General features: G+C 37.7%; 1 protein-coding gene across 1 annotated transcript; it reads right to left on the bottom strand.

Annotated features, from left to right (window-relative positions):
* Positions 1–219: 219 nt before the first annotated feature.
* On the bottom strand, positions 220–8,493 carry agtr1b (angiotensin II receptor, type 1b). Its single transcript, XM_028434594.1, has 2 exons — positions 7,918–8,493; positions 220–2,290 (listed from the first exon to the last, which is right to left on the bottom strand). The coding sequence occupies exon 2, from the start codon at positions 2,194–2,196 to the stop codon at positions 1,105–1,107; it is 1,092 nt and encodes a 363-aa protein (XP_028290395.1). The 5' UTR covers positions 2,197–2,290; positions 7,918–8,493; the 3' UTR covers positions 220–1,104.
* Between the last annotated feature and the right edge of the window lie 11,523 nt (positions 8,494–20,016).

Raw genomic sequence — 20,016 nt, 5'->3', positions numbered from 1 at the left:
ATATAACCCGGCTCGTCTCCCATCCACCAATCCCAGTTTGTGTTGGAGCACCGTGTCATACATCCACCCTGAAACACCCTGCATGATGTAGCTGCTACGTGGACGCTCTGTGATCAACCAGTCAATGATTGATCGGAGGTGCCTGGAAAACCATCTCAATTGACTTGATTTGAACAAACTGAAGGAATCCATTAAAATAGAAAAAAAGTAAATGTCAGACAGATTTGTGTTTATACTTTATTTATATTGGTATATTTACAGAATGTACATGTAGAGAGTAAAAAACACACACAGACACACAAACAACCATCAAAACAAATTTTAAATACCACAAAAACAACCACAAGCAACAATAAAAGTAATCACTCAACCTAGAGCGTTTGTGTACCACTGTTACACCCAGACGGTAACGTATATATATATATAAAAAGAAAACATCCGTCTTATGATACAAACAAATATTTTACATTTTTACAAGACAGAGGAATTGGTGTTCCCATAACTAAACCATTGGTTATCAGAGTCACAGTTCTTACTTTGCACAACCACTTTACGACACTTGAGTATTTTTCCATGTGTACAATGTACTATCATTTTTTTTCTGCATTGGAATCCTTGCTGAATACTTGATCACTGTTACAACTGGTAAAATACCTGCTGAGCGCACAGATTGGTTATCACTGGACGATGTATTACTGCACGGCATCATTAAGACTCAACGTTGACAAAATCCTGCAGAACATGCACATCTTGTATAAATAGTTATATAAGTGATACGTAGTTATGTGTGGTGTTCACCAGCAGGACAGTGCTCTGTTAATGTGTTTGAATAGTAGATTATTTTAATCTGACACTGAGATTAATTTCACATGCTTATATGGTAAAACTACGAACAGGTACAGTATGTGACAAACTCGAGTGCTGCTATGTGGTTGATGAAAAAGCTAGATAGAAATATTGATGCAACATTTGAACAATGGACATTTTTGCATGGATGAAAGCTTTGCGATAAAGTTTGGGTGATAAAAGTAAAGAGTGCATTCATAATAAGCCCCTGTATGAAGACTAAAAAAAAAGGAAAATCAACCCTGTTTCCAATTTTCTTTACTTAATGTCAGAGGAGGCATTGCTTTTCACTGTGAGGCTCAAAGCCTCTGAGGCACGAAATGAGAACGCGCTCATTTTGGAGCTGATGCTTGGGTGCGGCCTGGTGGCGCCGCTTGGGGAGCAACGCAACAGCCGCAGCAGGTTTTTGCGGAAGTTGCGCCCCACAAAGCCGTACACGATGGGGTTAATGCAGCTGTTCAAGTAGGCGATACAAATTGTGAAGGGCATGGCCGTATCTATGATTTCTAGGATTGCACAGTTCTCCACTAGGATCAACTGAGTGAGCAACTGCAAGAAGTGGAACACTTGATGGGGCACCCAGCACAGAAAGAAGGCCAGGACAGCAGCTGCCAGCATCACTAGGACCTCATCGTCCCTGGAGCGGGAACTTTTCTGTATGTGTTTGGCCCCCACCAGGGCTCGTCCAATCAGGCAATAGCATGTGATGATGATGATGAAGGGCACCAGGAATCCCAGCAAACTTTTCATTAGGCTGTTGGCCAGTTGGATTTCCTTCAGTGTCCTTGCATTCTCTTTGCTCGGGTGCAGGATGGCACACACTGTGTTGTTGGAGTTTGTGATGTTGTGGACATCCCTGGTCAGGGCAGTGGGCACACTCAACAGGAAGGCAAAAATCCAGATCACCACACAGGTGATCCGAGCATACACCACTGTCCGGAACCGGCGTGACCTCACCGGGTGCACGATGGCAAGGTATCGGTCGATGCTGAGCGCGGTAAGAAAGAAGATGCTTGTGTAGAGATTAAATATCACCAGGCCCGCACTGGCTTTGCACAGGAACCCTCCAAACGGCCAATGATACCCTGTGGCGGTAAAGGTTGCCCACATAGGGAGAGTGATGAGGAAGGTGAGATCAGCAACAGCCAGGTTGAGGACAAAAATGTTGGCCACGGTCTTGAGCTTCATGTAGCAGTAGATAACGGCCACCACCATGCTGTTTCCAATAATACCGATGACAAAGTTACAGCCATAGACAATGGGCACCAGGGTGAAGATGAATTCATGGCTCCCAGACATGCCACATGTCAGCGCTATGCCTTCTGTCACTCCTGTTGTTACATTCTGCATTTTCCCTTTATAGTCCTCGATCCAAGGACTTCCAATGCGGGGCTGGCGTCTGTGGTGACTGATGTTGGCCTTGGTTGAAGGGCCTCTGTCAGTCCTATAAAACAAACACAATAGAAATGTCACAGGCTGTTTGTGACAGCGTTTCTGTCATGGCCCAGAAACGCTAATCCATACACAGCTCATTAAAAGCTGACCTGGCACTTTTTATTATTAGTAAGGATGTTTAGCATCTTCAGTATTGATTTCAGTGTACATTATTATTATTATTATTATTATAAAATAGTTGTTTATCCTGACCAGGGTTTCCCACTGTACAAAATGCTGATAATATTAATACTAATACTAACGGTTATTGAAGAAAACTAAAAACAAAACAAACGGTTATTGATTAATTGGCAAAATTAAATCCCATTCAAACCTATTGAGACAATGGTTTGACTAATGACGAGAGTAAACTGTAGTCATTTTGAATACGTTTTACTGTGTTAATAATACCAACTCCCAGGGGTTATACTGAATCCGAGGGGTAATTCTGACTCTGAGGGGTTATACATACTGACTCCGAGGGGTAATTCTGATTCTGAGGGTTATACGTACTGACTCTGAGGGGTAATTCTGATTCTGAGGGTTATACTGTCTCCGAGGGGTAATTCTGACTCTGAGGGGTAATTATGATTCAGAGGGGTTATACATATTGACTCCAAGGGGTAATTCGGACGCTGAGGGATTATACTGACTCCGAGGGGTAATTCTGACTTTCAGGGGTTATACATACTGGTTCCAAGGGGTAATTCGGACTCTGGGGGTTCAGCTTATCCATTCTCACTTGCATTTTATTTGGGAAATGTAGTTCATCCAGTTAAAATACAAAGTTGTGAAATACAGATGTTGTGACGGTGCTATTTAATATTAAAATAAATCTTCATTCAACCCGTTTCTTTAAACTGGCCTAAAAACAACTATTCAGCCACAAAAAATACTGTGTTTATGCACCTACAACATTTACACCATGTGTTGTAACCTGTGCTCGACAAAGTGTCAACTTGGATTTAACAACACCATTAAACACTAAAGTACTGAGGGAACATAGAGGAGATCGAAAGAGAGGTTTGGGGCTCAAGTCACTGCACATGACATGCCACGTTTCACACACTTTGTGTGCTGAGAGACATTGTACCCAGCATGAGAACTTCTAATCAGCACACACCTAAACAAACTGGACAGCAGGGATTCGGCTCACTGGAAACTTTGCTCTGTGAGAAAATCAAACCTGCGTGCTGTGGAAAATGTGCCTCAGGCTGTTTTTTCTTTTTTATTGTCTGTTTTTTCTGACTAATCTGAACCAGCAATACGTGAGGAATCCATTCCTTCTAATGTCTTTATGCTCAATAGAAAAGCCCAGTCATTAGAGGAGATGATGGGACAATATTAGCACAAGAGTCATAAAATATCTGAATAGCTGCAAATATTTTTTTCTCGATTACCAATGTAAAGAAATCTTTTTGGCAACACTAACAATACCTGAACATAGTCTGTCGTCTGCAGGAATAATGTAACACTCATTATTTCAGCCTATTTGAAGTACCTACGTTTAAACTGATATAAGAAAAAACCTTCATAAATGGTCATGGAACCAGGGGTGGACTGGGACAAAAATTCAGCCCTGGCATTTTCTGTCCAGACCAGCCCACTACATTATCAGCGGACACTATGTAGAGACCATTGTTAAGTCAGTGATGCTCAACATGTGGCTTTTTATGTCTTAATTTTAATTATCATTCACCCAGAAAACTTTACAAGAGGGAATCTTTTTTTACCCATTTCCTTTGATCATTTTGCAACTTCCTTTGTCCCATTTTTGCCATTTTCAAACATTAGCTACCTTTTGCCAATAAATACCTACTTTTATCCAATTTTTGTCCTTTCTTGAATTTTTTGGGCCATTTTTCATCCAAATAAGTTAAGTTTTGCCCAATACCACTTTTTTCTCTACATTTGGCCTTTTTTTTGTTCCACGTTTGTGCCCTTTTTCTACTATTAATTGCCACATTTTGATTTTTTTCACTATTGTTTGCCACATTTTTCCCCTTTTCATTGTTGTTTGCAACATTTTGTCCAGTTAAGCTGCCCTTTGCCAATAATGCACTATATGTTCCTCTTTATTTTCCCATTCTTGACTGTTTTTTTCTCCCATTTTAGTCACTTTACACGCTTTTCTTTCCACGTTTTTGCCACCTTTGGATCATTTTTTGACACCTGTTACCATGTCTGCCTCAACTCGCTCTTCAAAAAATAAATAAATAAATAAATAAAAATGTGGCGGGTCGTAGCGGCCCTCCGGGGCGATGCCCGGTATGCCAGATGACCTGTCCATCCCTGAATGTAACATATGTTAACTGGAATGAACATTTATAAGCTGCTTGTACAGAAATTGATTGATTCTTTTGAAGGTGGGAGTGCAAGATAATATTAAGAAATAAATGTTTGATTCTACTTGTGCAAGCTTTGGGCTATTGCACAAGTAGACTCATAGACTCATTTTTTATTTTCTCATGAGTCACTCGCCTGTGTTACTTTGCTCAGCGTACTCTTATACTATGAAGTTTCTGCTAAATAAGTAGTGAATCTAACATTTCATCAAGTAATGCATAGCTTGATATAATATTATATTTTTTTCTAAATAATGTAGCATTACTTAATTACTACCGTACCAGATTAATTAAAAAAAAAAAATGTTTATTTTTCTGAAAGTGGAGTGCACATTTATTCATAGAATTTTTGAGTAATCTACGTGAAGTATTTATTTTACTGCATAGTTGGCACCCAGTCTGATAACCCCTGTTCTTGCCACAAGAGGGCAATGGTTGCTCAAAGACTCAGATCCCTACGCCTCATGGTTGACTCAGAATGAAGTTGTCATAATGATGGAGAGGTAGAGAGATATTCTATTCTATATGTATTTTCTATTTCAATGCTCACGATGATATTTGCAGCGACCGCAGACAGTTTAAAGTAAAACCATCCACGCCTGCTTTTCTGCTGCCCTCTGGTTGCTTGGCATCAGGACCGTCTCAGCCTTAGCAACAGAACAATTTAATCTCAAAGCCATACATCCTCTCATTTTTCCTCCTTGTAGATCCCCTTTCCGCTAACGCAACAACAGTGTCGGTTGCAGATGTTGGGGATTGTGGAGCAGGGAAGATGTGCTGCTGCCAAGGGCAACAGAATAGTACAGTATCTGTTTGGGTTTCCTGCACCTGTAATAGGAAGTGGAAAGAACTAAGGCAGATGCAGAGGTGTAAAGAGTACTGATGTATGCTACTCAAGTAAAAGTGCTGTTAGTCGATTGAAATTGTACTCAAGTACAAGTAAGTCATACATAAAATACTCAAACACAAGTAAAAAGTAGCTCAGTTAAATAGTACTCAAAGTAAAAGTTAGTAGTTTCTTTAATTTGGTAATGAATCTTGCCATGGTTCCCTTGAGTACAGTAAATATCTCATGTATAAACTTAAAAAGGAAATCTTGCACAATTGGAGCACCAATTAATTCAATTAAAATAATAAAGTTATCAGGCTCTAAGTATAGCTACATTTATGAATTCTAAAACTGGCAAAATAATAACCAGCATTCAGTGCTGTTTTGGCGCCATGCATTACGTATAATCTGGTTGGTCATTTGATGGGTGTCTGTTCATTTCATTTTTTGTAGTTTCACAATGTCCGTTGATCACTTTAAAACACAAAAATCACAATTTATTCAGTAATGGTTGGGTGTAGAAATGTAACAAATGACTTTACTTCTTTTAAAACATACATAAGTACAAGTAAAATGACTGAATTAGAAATAGACTCCAAAAAGTACACACACCCATAAAAGCAACTCAACCACAGTAACGTGAGTACTTGTAATCTGTCACTTTCACCTCTGGGCAGATGTCAGCACTGGGATTTATTATTCAATGTTTTCTATTTGATTAAAACAGCAAGCGGCGATAATTTCAAACTGCGCAAAAGAGAGATAAGCAAAATCAACACGGGCGAAAAATTGGGGATTTTAAGGAGTTTAAGGAAATCCTAAAATGAACAGAAGATGGAACAGCGTTTACCACCAGTGTTTTTCCACGAAGAGGGAAGCTGATGAGTGTGCAGGCAGACTGTAAACAGGGTGAAAGTGATTGCTCTTTATATACGCGCGCACGTGTGTGTGTGTGTGTGTGTGTGTGTGATAATAAAGCTTGAGGTGACACCGACAGAAGGCGAGTCGGAAGCAGGTTGTTTGGTGTGGCCGCCTCCACCGACTTAGAGCTTAAAGTGAGATGGCACATATCTGAATGGTAGCCATAAACCCTGGGTGACCACAGACAGGAAGGTAAACATCTACTTCACAATGTACATGAGCAAGGTGCATCCTCTCGGACAAGACAAAGAAGCGGGGGGCCGAATGCTGTGCACACAAAAAGGCTGCTTAGAATAACCTCCTAAATTTGGATTTGGAACAACATTTCAGGGGACTCATCTTTTTCAGTACAAGCAAACATCTTCCTTATGTTTTGAGGAATTTGAAGCTAAATATTTACAAAGTCAACATCACAACTACTAAGTCATATCAAGCAGGCTTTTTCATTGTAGCACCACCATCTGGTCGTCCACAGAGAGCCACTCAAATGTCAGTTTGATGGAGTTAATGATTGATATTAGCTCATTATAAAGTGAGGTACCTCTCAATGGGAATACGCTACCTCCTGTCTACCACCTCACGGTTACCCCGCTGTTTGGTTTCAACCCTCAATAGTCAACAGGATGCTCTGTAACAATGGTCTTTAAACAAGACACGTTAGTCCAAATTTAGAGCCAATCACCCACAGACCAAAACTGTCAGTCAACACATTTTCTTCAGGATCAAGACTTTTTAAACAGATTGTATTTATGTGGCCTCCTACAGATTTTTTTCTGACTCTGGGTTAGAAAAAGGTATAAATTGTTATTTTTTTTCTACTGTAAATACAACATTTTAGCAGAAAAAAACAGACTGAAAGTGGCAGAAGAGGTGGATGACATTTTAACATGACCTACACAATTAAATGAATTTTTTTCAGCGTCTTTTTCTTCTTCTCTTATCCTTTGTTTTTATGATTAAACTTTTTTTTGACTTTTTTCCACTCACTTTACAAGTTTGGCTAATGACCATGAGACTGGACTATGATTGTTTACAAAGGAAAATATGTTTGTTTTCATTTCCTCAGCGAATGTTTGCTCTTTATCATCCCGTATCACATGTTTTCTCACTCTATTCTGGTCCTGATTAAAGCTATATAAACATCATTAGAATCGAAGTTCTTCCTTTTCTTTTTGGCCTTTTTCAGATGAAATTCAATCAGAAAAACATTTATATTCCCTTTCTGTTTTGATAACAAATGAGTTCTATGTACGCAGGAGAGTTTTGGGGTTACTTCCATCCTTCTAAAGCTGTTGCAGAGTTGTCTCAAAAGCCTTCTCACCCCTAACCCTGAGAGCCCAGTTTAAATAAACATCCAACACAGAATATTCACAACAGTCTCTAAATGACACAAACCACAGTGTTTTAAAGGGTGATGTTCAACTTTTCAGTCAGATTTTACAGTCGAGAAGACGAGTTGAGAAACCTTGGACTTTTCCACTAATATTTGTGTTTCTGAGTTGTTGCTTTTTGTCCTGAGAGTGATGTAATGTGAGCTCTTACCTGTGGAGCAGAACCGAGAGGCAGCTGATGCGTTCAGAGCAGATCAGAGCAGACTGAGAGACAGGAGGGACCACCGCCGTGTGCCCTCAGATTGTCTGTGATTTCAATTTAAGTGGTGGAGCGAGACGAGCAGGAACACCTAATCTGACACACATACAAACGCACACCCTCCTCACCCCTTTTTCTTCTTCTTCCTCTTCCTCTCTCTTTCTCTATCTCCCTCGAGTAATGAAGAATCAATCACACTTACTTCATATTGTCCTCTCTTTCTCTGGCCAACAAACAACCACACGCGTTCTCACAAATCAGCTTCTCTCCTCCCTCCTCTTTTTTTTCTCCTCCTCCTTTTCTTTTTCTTCTTCAGGCAAATCCTCCCCCCCCTTTTTTTTTTTTTTACCACTAATGTCTGCTTTTAATCAATAACTTTAGTCTTTCACACAGGATGAAGACGAACGCTGATTTACTTTAAGACTGAGTGCTAACTTTTTCTATTGTAAGTGCCTACCTGGGCCTGTTGCTGTGTTCAGCTCAGCGTTAGAGTTTAAATAACATGAGATGAACATGATCACAGGCAGCTCTTTGTTAATCTCCCTGTCATATTTTAGACCACCCTTCCCTTTATACTTGTATCGTCTCTCATCTCCTGACAACCCCATGTCCCTTGTCCTTTTCCCAGCATGAAAGGAATGGCCAGGGCCTGATTGTGATTGGACCTGTCAGCACCCTGTATTAATAGCTGCCACGAGCCAAGCTTAAATTAGGGTAGAGGGGAAAAATTGCATGGCTGGAGCTGGTGTGTTATGTTACTGCTTCTTTTTTTTTTTTTTTTTTGCTCATTCCTGGGGTTCCTGAGGATGTTTCCGACTCTGCGTTGTGCATTCCAGCTGTCTTACATTTCTCAAGCTCCCTTTCCAACACGTGAATACATTGTAAAGAGCGGAGTAGGTATGGTGCAATGCATGTGTGTCCAAGCCATGTAAGTGATGGCAAATGTGAATGTACATAAAAGCTGATCTTGGTGCAAAAAAAAACAAAACTAAATCTTGACACGTGGGATTAATTGCGCAGCTTGGATCGTTTATAGTTGTGCAATCCGGTCGTATCAAAAAGGCATTTTTCATTTTCGGTTTGCTGCACACGGGTGATTATTACCAGGGTTCCCACGGATCCTTAAAAAGACTTAAAAGGCATTAAATTCATGAATCTAACAATAAGGCCTTAATTGTCTTTAAAATGTCTTGAATCAATGTCTAAAAACACATACGTATGATTTTATGATTGTAATTTGTCTCACATTTCAAAATAAATGGTAATGTTAGTTTACTGTAACATTGCATAATCACGACAACAGAACCAACTACAAAACAGTGACGTGGTAGCAGCGGGACTCTGTGCAGATGCTTTTAGCAACTTTTAACAACATCGGGAAATGTAAATTTAAAGAAAATTGCCTGTCCAACGAAGATTTTTCTTAATGGCTTTTCCTAAGGGTTTTTATTTTTTTATATTTTTGTTGTTTCATAGATTTCTGGCTATTTTTGCCATCATCTTGTGTGTTTTGAGTGATTTTGATTATTTTACTGTCATTTTGTGCGTTTACTTTGGGCGCCTACAGTGAGAAAATGGACCCTAACCCTATGTAATTGATGTGGCATTTTTTCCCGCAATTGTGTTTTCTGTGAAGTCAGTCTGAAATTGAATTTCAAACGACATTAAAATGTCTTAAAAAGTCTTGAATTTAATTTGACTGAAGTTGTAGAAACCCTGATTACGCTTCATAGTGCTGAAGTTATTTATTCCTCACTCTTCGACTCTTTCCTAACAGCTTGACAGGTGTTGAGAAGTGGGTCAAATCCTCACCTCTGAGCCGCAGCCTATAGCAAATGTCATGGAGATGGATAGTGATGGATGTGCAGGCAAGGCTGTCGTCCCTTAAATCTCCGTGGTTTCACTAGCCGCAGTGTTGGGCAATGAAGAAAGCCATCACCTGGATTAAAGACAAACAGGGGAAGAGAGGAAAAACAAACACTTGGACTATATGGAGGTCCTGTTTGGTGGCTCTTGCTCACTCGGGTGTGACTTTGTCATTCGAGAATCATCGCATTTGTGGAGCTTTTTCTATGGCAGCCACATTCTGGGGTCAGGAAAGGTCAAAAGGCAACAGGTATACATACAGTGATGTGTAAAAAGATATGAGAGTAGCGGCTCTGCTCTACTTTTCAGGGAAGAATAGGGTTGGGTAATTGTAATTGTAATTGCGTAATTTTAAAAATCTGTTGCTGTCGTAATCGTTTTTGTAATTGTAATTGCCATAGAAATTATATAAAACATTGTCAATTATATATTTAACGCTAAACTGGGAAACCATGTCATAGTTCTATGTACAGTTCTACACATATGTAGTTAACAATTATTAAAATGTCTCATATCAAGCTTTCCCACATTTTACCATTAAAAAAAATATATATAAAGGTCCAGTATTTTGCTATTTTTAACCCAACTCCATTTGTTCTAAGAACCCCAACAACATAGTATTTAAGATTTATTTTCCCAAACTTGAGGCGGTATAACGGCTACTAAAAGTGAAACTGATTGTGAGTGCTCTTCGGTTTTTCTATTTACTGGATTATCTATACACTGAACATAAAGATATTAACTGTAATATCAACCTGGCGTCGCTATGATTGGTTTACCTGTGAGGTAGTCTGAGAGGGAGGAGCTCATAACCTTATGTAGGGTAGGAGGAGCCAGGATTGTCAGGAGGAGGAGTTTCTCAGGTTGTGATGTCACAACACTTGAAAAATCCAACTCGCCTGGTTGGAGCTGACTTTTTACAAAATGTGGAATAGCAAGGGAGGAAGGAAACAGAACTTTTTCAACTTTGGCCCTTTGAATAAGGCTAAAGGAATGTATATCACTGTAGCAAAACCATTAGGAAGTGAATTTTTCTGCCCCTTTAAATTGAGGGGTATACTGACATTAAAAAAGGCTCGAACGCCCACACCAAAAATATTAAAACTTATATTTTCATTAATTATGAAGCCTAACAAGGTAAACAATAGATAGAAAAGGAATTAGGTGATAGATATTTGTTTTTTGTGTATTTTTCAGCTGATTTATGACCCGTTATCACAAGAGATGCTAACAGAAAGCTAACACAAGAGGAAGGTTAACTTTTATTAGGTTATTCATTTCTGGCTCAATAATTGTGATTAATTGTAATTGAACTTTAGTAATTTAGAATGTAATTGTAATTGACTTTCTGAGGATAAAAAAAATAATTGTGATTTAATTGTAATTGGAACAAATTCTGGTAACTGTAATCATAATTGAATTGTAATTGAACGTGGATAATTGAAGATGTAATTGTAACTGAAAAATGTAATTGAGCCCAACCCTGGAGTATGGTAAGTCACTTTACACACCAACGGAACAATTTACACCTCAAGGGTATTATGATCCGCTGCCATTAGGTATTCAATCCCTATCAACGATAAGAATCGTCCATTAGTTACACATTATCTTATTGTGTATCCTGCCACGGGAGCGAGCCGCTGAATGATGTCACGTCATGCTCACAGTTTTGATTTTGCTGCCACAAGACTTATCAACAAACTATATCTGACCCAGGAGACCTTTCAGGAAGTGAAGATAGAGAAGCTCAGAATTTCTAACTGTGTTTTCGACATGAAAATAACCCTCTGGAAGAACAGGATGTTGTTGCAAAACCCCACGCTAGAACACTGATTTACAGTCCAAGGAGAAACACGTGTTTATGATTTGGCATTGAGATCGAAAAAGATGGAGAAGGATTTTATCTTTTCTATTTAATAGTATCTTTTCAGGAACAGTAACTGGTTTTTATTCATTTATTTTTATACATTTTTTTCAATTTTTTTCTTATAGCGATGCATTGATAAAAGCATTATTGAAAAATAAATCCCATGCGTCAAACTCAAGGCCCTTCAGAGCATCACCAATTAATTCAGTTTTTAAATACAAAGATTCTATGAAACGTCACTATACTTGCAGAAGTCAGTTTTCCAGTTCTTATATCACATGACGGAAGTCATTTTTAACCTCAAACTGTTAAAAGAACTCTCGATTTTTCCAAAATCTGGCAAATCTTCCTCAGATTATTCTACGAATTTTTGCCAAATTCCCAAAATCAGGGACATTTTAGTGAAGATCCTGCAAGGACTGATATACCAGGGTACATTCATGTTTAATTTGCTCTTTTTCCCCACAGAAAATCTGTGGCTCACTTAAACTTAAACTGGTCCGTATCTGGCCCCTGACCTCAAATGAGTTTGACACTCCTGCCTTAAATGGTGCCTTCAAGATTATTTTTCAATTCACGTTGCGCAATTTGGAAGAAACTCAAGATTACTCTTTCCAAGGAAGTGTAGTAATTTATTGCTCATTTCTTGGACAATGCATAATTTCTGGGCTATTAAAGAGAGGAAGAGGCCAGGGCGTTGCTTTTAAACTCAGAGGTGTTGTAGTTTGGAGGGTTTTGGCTAATTAAATTACTCTGATGAGATCAGCTGTGTTCTCACTTAAGTGGTTATAGAATGAATTGATGGCTCTGGTAATTACTGGTAACACAGAGCACTGCAGGGAAGAATTGACTTTTTATACCACAACAACAGGGCAAGAAATAGCTAAACCAGCACACGACCACCTGTTCAAGAACAACAATACTCTGCATACTGAGCTCCTGCCAAAATGTGCTGATCAGAAAGGATTAGACTGATGCATCATCGCTTACTTGTATATGTTGAATTTATTATAAAAAAGACAAGTGGCAGCATGGTGGGTGAGGAGTACAAAGGAGTACAAACCTGGGATCTATTGTTGTTAAATTGTTGAGATAATCTCCATCAGAACCCTGTCATCCTGACTAATATTTTAATGAATAACTTTTAAAAAGTTAAATAATTTCAGTGTTGACTAAACCTCCTTGTATCTTAAAGAAATGCAAATACTTCAAAAGAAAAAAAAAATTGGCTTATATGCTTGGTTTGCGTTTTGAATTATGTTTCTTATTCTCAAATTCATGAGACAACATTTGCTTTATACACTTCTGATGAGCTGTCATTAAATTACACTGTTAATTTGATAATATCTGTTTAATGGTACCAGGGGTAGACTGGCCATCTGGTATACTGGGTATCGTCCCAGTGGGCCGGCGACCCAAAGTATAGGGCGGTCCGGTCCCCTACTTTTTTTTTTTTATTTGTTGATGAGCAAGTGGAGGCAGACATGGTAATAGGAGACTACAAATGGTCCAGAAGTGGCAAAGAAAAGTGAAAAGTGGCCAAAAGCAGTCAAAAGTGGCCAAAAAATGGGCAAATAAAGAGGAACCGGGTGTTATGTAATGGCAAAGGGTAGCTTAAATGGGCAAAATGTTGCAAACAGTAGTGGAAAGGTACAAAAGTGTGGAACAAAAACAGGCAAAATGTAGGGCAAAAAAGGAAACAAGTGGTATTTATTGGGCAAAAATTAGCTAATTTGGATGAAAAGTGGCCAAAAAATTAAAGAAAGGACAAAAATTGGATTAAAGTGTCAAAAAACTGGATAACAAATATGAAAAAAAAATTATATTTATTGGCAAAAGGTAACTAAAGTCTGAAAAAAGTGTCAAAAGATGCAAAAATGGCCAAAGGAATTAGGTTTAAAAAAAAAAAAAAGGTTAAAAATAAAAAGTTTCCCCTTTTTAGGTTTTCTGCGGGAATAATTAAAAATAAGACATAAAGAGCCACAGGTGGACAATCGCTGACTTAATAACAACTTCTACATGGTGTCCGCTGATCATTATTGTCCCAGCCCACCCTTTGAATGGTACTAGTATACTGTACATGTAGGATGACTGGTTATTTTCCTATTGATCTCTTAATTTACTGAGGCGTGGGGGTTCAGCAGAATGACACATTTCAGTGTTTATCAAACAATAATTGCTCAAAAGCTGAGATTGTGTTGTTCAGATTAAACCTGCTAAACAATTGCAAGTGAAGTTATTTAATATTTGTAATATTATCCAATATTATCTGTGTTTTAAGACCTGGAACAATCTTACACAACCTTTAGTTAAGTTCACCTAATAATGAATGATTTAGTTCACCAATAATTATTCATTAGCAGATGTACTTACAGATGTACAGATCAAATCTTTAGATTGTTCTGTTAAAAAAAAACAAAAGCAAAACAAAAACTTAGATGATAGTTCACTTTTCTTTGGTTTCGTTATTTTGTTGCAAATGTGAGTGAACAGAATGAATAAAGAAACAATTATTAGTCCCCGTTTTCCCAAACTTTCTGTTCATGTTATTCTAGCTGTAATACTGGATTTTCCCTCCATGATTTAGACACATCCCTTTGGCGGTTGGTCTTATTTTTCACTCGCTATATTCTGACCGTGTGTCATTTTTCAAAAGTCTCTCTGTTTCCAATAAGCATAGTTCTTGTTATGAAACTTATTTCCCCATACTCCAAACGACCATGTACTCTTCACAGTTCCAGACTTGTTGAGTGGTTTCAGACGGCAGTGCACAGGTGGAACTAATATAGCTAATAATTACACCATGTACACATAGGAAAAAAAAAATGGTATTTCCAACTTTGCCTTGTAAGGTGATGCTTTCCTGACCAACAGGAATTTGAAAACTCGAAAAATGTGTGACATTCAAATTTATAGTGAGAAAACAAGAGCTAATCATAGTGAAATGGTAAAATTCTGTTTTTAATTTACATTTAGGAAGTGTTTTAGATATGATAGCTGTGTGAAGAATTGAAAAAAGATGCTGATTACTAACTAATCTTTATCATGAAGTTGAAATATAAGTAACTCATGCATTTAATGGCCCTCTGTGCTTCTCCTCAGTTTGGTCCTCTTGTTTTCTGCTGAGCTTCTGCTGCTGATCTCTAATCCAGCCTTGAGGAGATGCTTCTTCCTTCGGAAGAAGTAGCCAAGGTCATAGATCCAAGGGGCTTTAGCTCTTCCAGGTAACAGCTTCCTGTTTTTAGTCACACACTTCCTTCAAAGGTATCTTTTCGGCTCTTTAACGTATCTTCCTGTGTCCGTTTTGAAGGCTTTAGTCAGTTTTGCCCTTCGGTGTTTGTGTCTTCACTGTTTGCTTTGGCAATATGTGAGGCCTCAGCTCTTGTTGTACTTTGCCTGTTCTTGTTTAGCATGCAGATGAAAGCATCACATTTCTCTGGAGGCTTTGGGAGTCATTTTTTTGGTTGTTTGCCTTGAAAATAAGGGTGTGAGGAATATTACATTTTTTTTATTTTGCGCTGATCTAACAATATTTTTTTTTTGTTCAAAGTGTTTTTATTGTAGGCATGATATAAAACAGAAGAAAAGGAAATACAACAATCTTCTTTTTTTTTTATATAACCCCCCTCCCCCCTCCCGCAGAACACTCCCACCCTGTTGCACCTAAAAGAAAAAAAAAAAATGTAACCAATAGAGTAGAAATATGAATACGACATCATTCTGATAGAATAGGTGAGGGATCCACCTGTTTAATTTCATCCAGGATGGGTTGCCAAAGAGTAAAAAACTTACTGACACAACCTCTTATAGAATATCGTATCTTCTCCAGTGTTAGATGAGACAAAAGATCAGCAAACCAGATTCTAAGCGATGGAGGGCGTTTGTCTTTCCATTTAAGCAGTATAAGCCTTCGGGCAATAAGTGTAGTAAACGCGATCACATCTTTTTGTTCTTGATTAAATTTAGAAAATTGAGGTACAATACCAAATATTGCAGTTGTGGCGGCCGGTTCAACATTAATCTGAAATACATCCGAAAGAAATCTAAATATGGATCCCCAAAAGTGTGTCAGTTTTGAGCAGGACCAAAACATGTGAGATAAAGTCGCTAGCTCGGTTTCACAGCGATCACAATGGGGGTCTAGGTCAGATTTAAATTTTGTCAGTTTCACTTTTGACCAATGTAATCTGTGAACAATTTTGAATTGAATTACCCTATGTCTTAAACAAATTGAAGAAAAATATATATTATCTATCACAGATTGCCATACATCTTCAGGGATTACAGTTGTAAGTTCCTCCTCCCACTTTCCTTTGACACGAGACAATGGTTCCAGATCCCAGGAATTAATAATAGCATAGATTTTACCAATAAGTCCTTTGGGATTTGCATTCAAGTCCAAGATCTAACAATATTTTAAACAAAACAAAAAAATTGTTTGGGAATGTGGTGTGACTTTGTCATTTGGTCAAAAATCCATAATTACCTTTGAGCATATTGTAATTTAAAGTGTTCTGACACTGGACCAAAACTTCAAGAAGCTACAATCTAATTATTGGATCAACTGTTCACACATTTTTTTTTTTTTGCCACAAGAAGTTTTCACGCTTTTCTGAATTTGGAAACTGTCATATTTATCCATATTAAGGTATTATACTTGCAACAATTTATGAAAATATATGGTAAACTGGTAACTTAAAACTGCAGTGTGTATCTTTTTCTTTCTTTTTTTTTTTTTTTTTTTGGGCTTCATTTGGTCAAAAGTTCATAATCACCTTTTATTGTAATTCAAAGGGTTCTGATAGGAAACGGGACCTCTGCACCATCTGCACCTTAGCAATCCAGGAGTGTGATTCAACTTTTCGGCCAATCAGAGATCTTTTTATAAACAGTGTGGTCCATGAGCTGTTTTGGGGTGTTACTATTGGCTGCCCGACTAAAGTCGATGTGTGTTCACGTCCTTTGTAGTAAAGTTCAATGGTGGACGTTCCAGCAGAAGTCCCCAACGGTGCAACGGTTACACTGAAAGCAAGCAGGAAAAGAAAAACCAACAGTTTAAAGTCCCAGACATACTCGGGTGGAACGGACTCCATGGAGGTCTGCTTTGAGTCCGTGCAGGGTCCGCCCCACATAATGGCTTCAGAGGGAGATTGATAACAGACGGGATACGTCGCATGTAAACTTAAGAGAAACATTTTGAAGGTGGAGAGAACAGACGCAATTAATTTGCTGTCCGGATGCGGAGTGGTGCTCTGACTGGCAACTCACGACAGCACCAGCTGCTCAGGACAGCAACTACAGAGTGATACGTGCATTTATGTCAGAGTCTCTAAAACATCAGAAAAATCTCCAATAACCCAAAATAAAGTCCCTACATTTGTCACTAATCTCTATTGAGAAAAAAGTTGCTAAGAGCTCCACAGGTGAGCGCGTTCATGATGATACTGATGAATATGAAAGAGAGAGAGAGGGGAGGGGGGAGCGTGATTGATTCCATACAAGTCTCACAATTCTACATACTGCACCTGCATACTGACAATTATATCTGACACTTTTAGCCTCATCTTTGTTTGGTGGGCGGGGCATACAGTACGTGGCTGTTATGATGCTAAAGGTCTAGGTGTGGAACAATTCTTCAATATACCTCACTGACAACCACCATTATTATTCATTGATATTTAGTATTATTATAATGTAAAATAAACTTAATTTTTCAGGGTGTGATAACATTTAGCATCAGACATCAATTACTGTCATTGTCTATCAATATCATTAATACTTCCGACTCTTTATATAGACTTATAGAGACTCCAGAGTTTGGTGGGTGTGGGAGATGTTGGAGTAACTGAAGGCATCCGACACTATTAGGAAAAACACACATTTCCAAATGAATACAAAACCATATTTTAATCCGGAAAACCAAATGAACTCTATGATTGTGGTTTGAAATAATGCACTTTGGTAAATTGAACATATTCATTTGCTGGGATTAGCGAATCCACTGAGGAACAACTCCCACTAAGCTGATGTTTACTACACGTGAAGTACCATCATCCATCTTCTCTTTCCTCAGTCCCACTGACAACAACATGAAAGATGACTGACTGAACGTAACATTAACATTAGCGTGCATTTACAGCACAGCGAGTCATTATCTGCGTCAAATAAACAAGGCTTAACTTGTCAACTCTTGTTATGTCCATATCTTATCTTTTGTTTGGGGTTTGTTCTCACGACCGGCTCATTATTCTCATTTTTTTTAAAGAAGGAAAAACATCAAGCTGGTGTTTTACTTTGTATTTTTATAACTGAAAACTCAAAAGACTTGTAAGATCATTTCTGCATGAGTGAAAATATTTATGTTGCATTAACTGAGGAACATTTTAAGAGCATTTTATCAAATCTTAGGGGTAAGAAGAACCTGTACATTGTGCCATAAAGGGTTAAGTAGAGTTAAAAAAAAAAAGGTTTCTGGGAATATGCTAGTTGACAGCAAACTGTAAATAATTAGCATAGCGTCTGCCATTATAGAAGCTTTATTATTAAACTTTTTTTTTTTTTTTTAACTTTTTTACTTTACTCACTTGTTCTGGTCTGAAGGGGGCTGTACATAAAAAATAGTCCCAGGAGGGAAAAGCAGTGAACCTGTGACAGGTTTACTCATGCATGTGGGTGCGAAGGTTGGCCAATATAATGTGATCCGTAAGAAGAGCTACTGTCTGTTAAATTGCTTTAGAGGTTCATCATGTTGATATATACATGTCTGCTTAATACTGAGCTGCAAATATCGACAGAATATTAAAATAGTGGCCTTAATATCTAATACACAGCATTGACGTCTACAGAATAGATTACAATACACTTTATTGTAATTATTTTAAACACCAAAAAACTGTTTAATGTGCAGCGAGAGATTATTATTATTATTATTATTATTATTATATAATAAGAATAATAATAATTATTATTAATAATAATGATAATAATAATAATTTTCATTGTTATAGAATAAAAACACCAACATAGTATAAAATCTATGTCCAGGTCAGGGTCACTGCAGAACTAAACACTCTGCATTACATTTATTATTATGTATCTAGTTATTCAGGGTTCCCGCGGATTCTTAATAAGTCTTTAAAGGCATTAAATTCATGAATCTAAGAATAAGGCCTTATTTGTCATTAAAATGTCTTTAATCAATGTTTCCAAAATCTTAAATTTTAACAATTAGTATGATATGATTGGAATTAATCTCACATTTCAAAATAAATGGTAACAAAGGTTTTTTTTTTTTTTTTTTTTTAATGTATAAACAACATGGGAAAACGTAAATTTAACACAAATTGCTTGTCTCACAAAGATTTATTTTTCTTAATGGTTTTTATTTTTTGTATATTTGTTGTTTTATAGATTGCTGGCTATTTTTGTAGCCATCTTGTGTTTTTGGAGTGATTTTGTTTATTTTAGTCTGTTTTTTTGTGTATTTTACTGTCATTTTGTGACAGCAAAAAATGACCCTAACTATGTAATTGATGTGGCGTTTTTCCCCCAATTACAGTATGTTTGAATTTGTTCTTAAATTTAATTTCAAATGTCAATAAAAAGTATTAAAACGTCTTGAATTGTAGGAACCCTGTTATTTATTTATTTATTATTATTATTATTATTATTATTATTATTATTATTATTATTATTATTATTATAATTATTATTATTATTATTATCAGTCTTACATTTCTAAAAGGGGACTTTTCCAGTGGAACTAAAACAAACATTATGTTTTTCTCTGTGCTGCGGAGGTGCCAAGGACTTCATTATCCCACTGGTGCCGTCAAGGCTCTGAAAATATTTACTGCATCTCACACAGGGAAGGGATCTGCCCGTAAGTGTTGTCGCCCTCATGACTCAGGAAATGTGGTCGTGTGGGAGAAGGACAAAGGATGACCGTAGAAAAAGTCATATTTTGTCATTGCGGCGTCTGTTTCGTCTTGTTTTGGTTGATACGGCAAGAAACGGAGTACAGCACGTGTTCAACCTGTTTTCAGAGCGATCCTGGATTGACCTTTACCCTGGAGTTTCTGTTACTTGTTCAACGTCATGGAAACGACTGACCTCCAAGTTGAGGCTAGATATGTACAATAACGGTGGCTTCTACTCGTCAGCCGATATGTTAAAAACAACAAATCTGTTACACAAACAGGAAGTATCGGAGATATTGGACTAGAAGTGGTGGGAAGGCCTTTAGATGCATATTGTTTTGGTCTGGCCTCCCCAAGGTTGCCTCTTTACATCTCCACACAGGGAGGGATGGGAAACTA

This window comes from Gouania willdenowi, chromosome 20, assembly GCF_900634775.1.
Source record: "Gouania willdenowi chromosome 20, fGouWil2.1, whole genome shotgun sequence".
Classification (NCBI taxonomy): Eukaryota; Metazoa; Chordata; class Actinopteri; order Blenniiformes; family Gobiesocidae; genus Gouania; species Gouania willdenowi.
The sequence above is the reverse complement of the archived record's forward strand: the minus strand, read 5'-3'. Positions and strand labels throughout refer to the sequence as shown.

Bases quoted from the DNA above. Each gene is read 5' to 3' on its own strand.
- agtr1b (XM_028434594.1), bottom strand. From the start codon at position 2,196: ATGCAGAATGTAACAACAGGAGTGACAGAAGGCATAGCGCTGACATGT.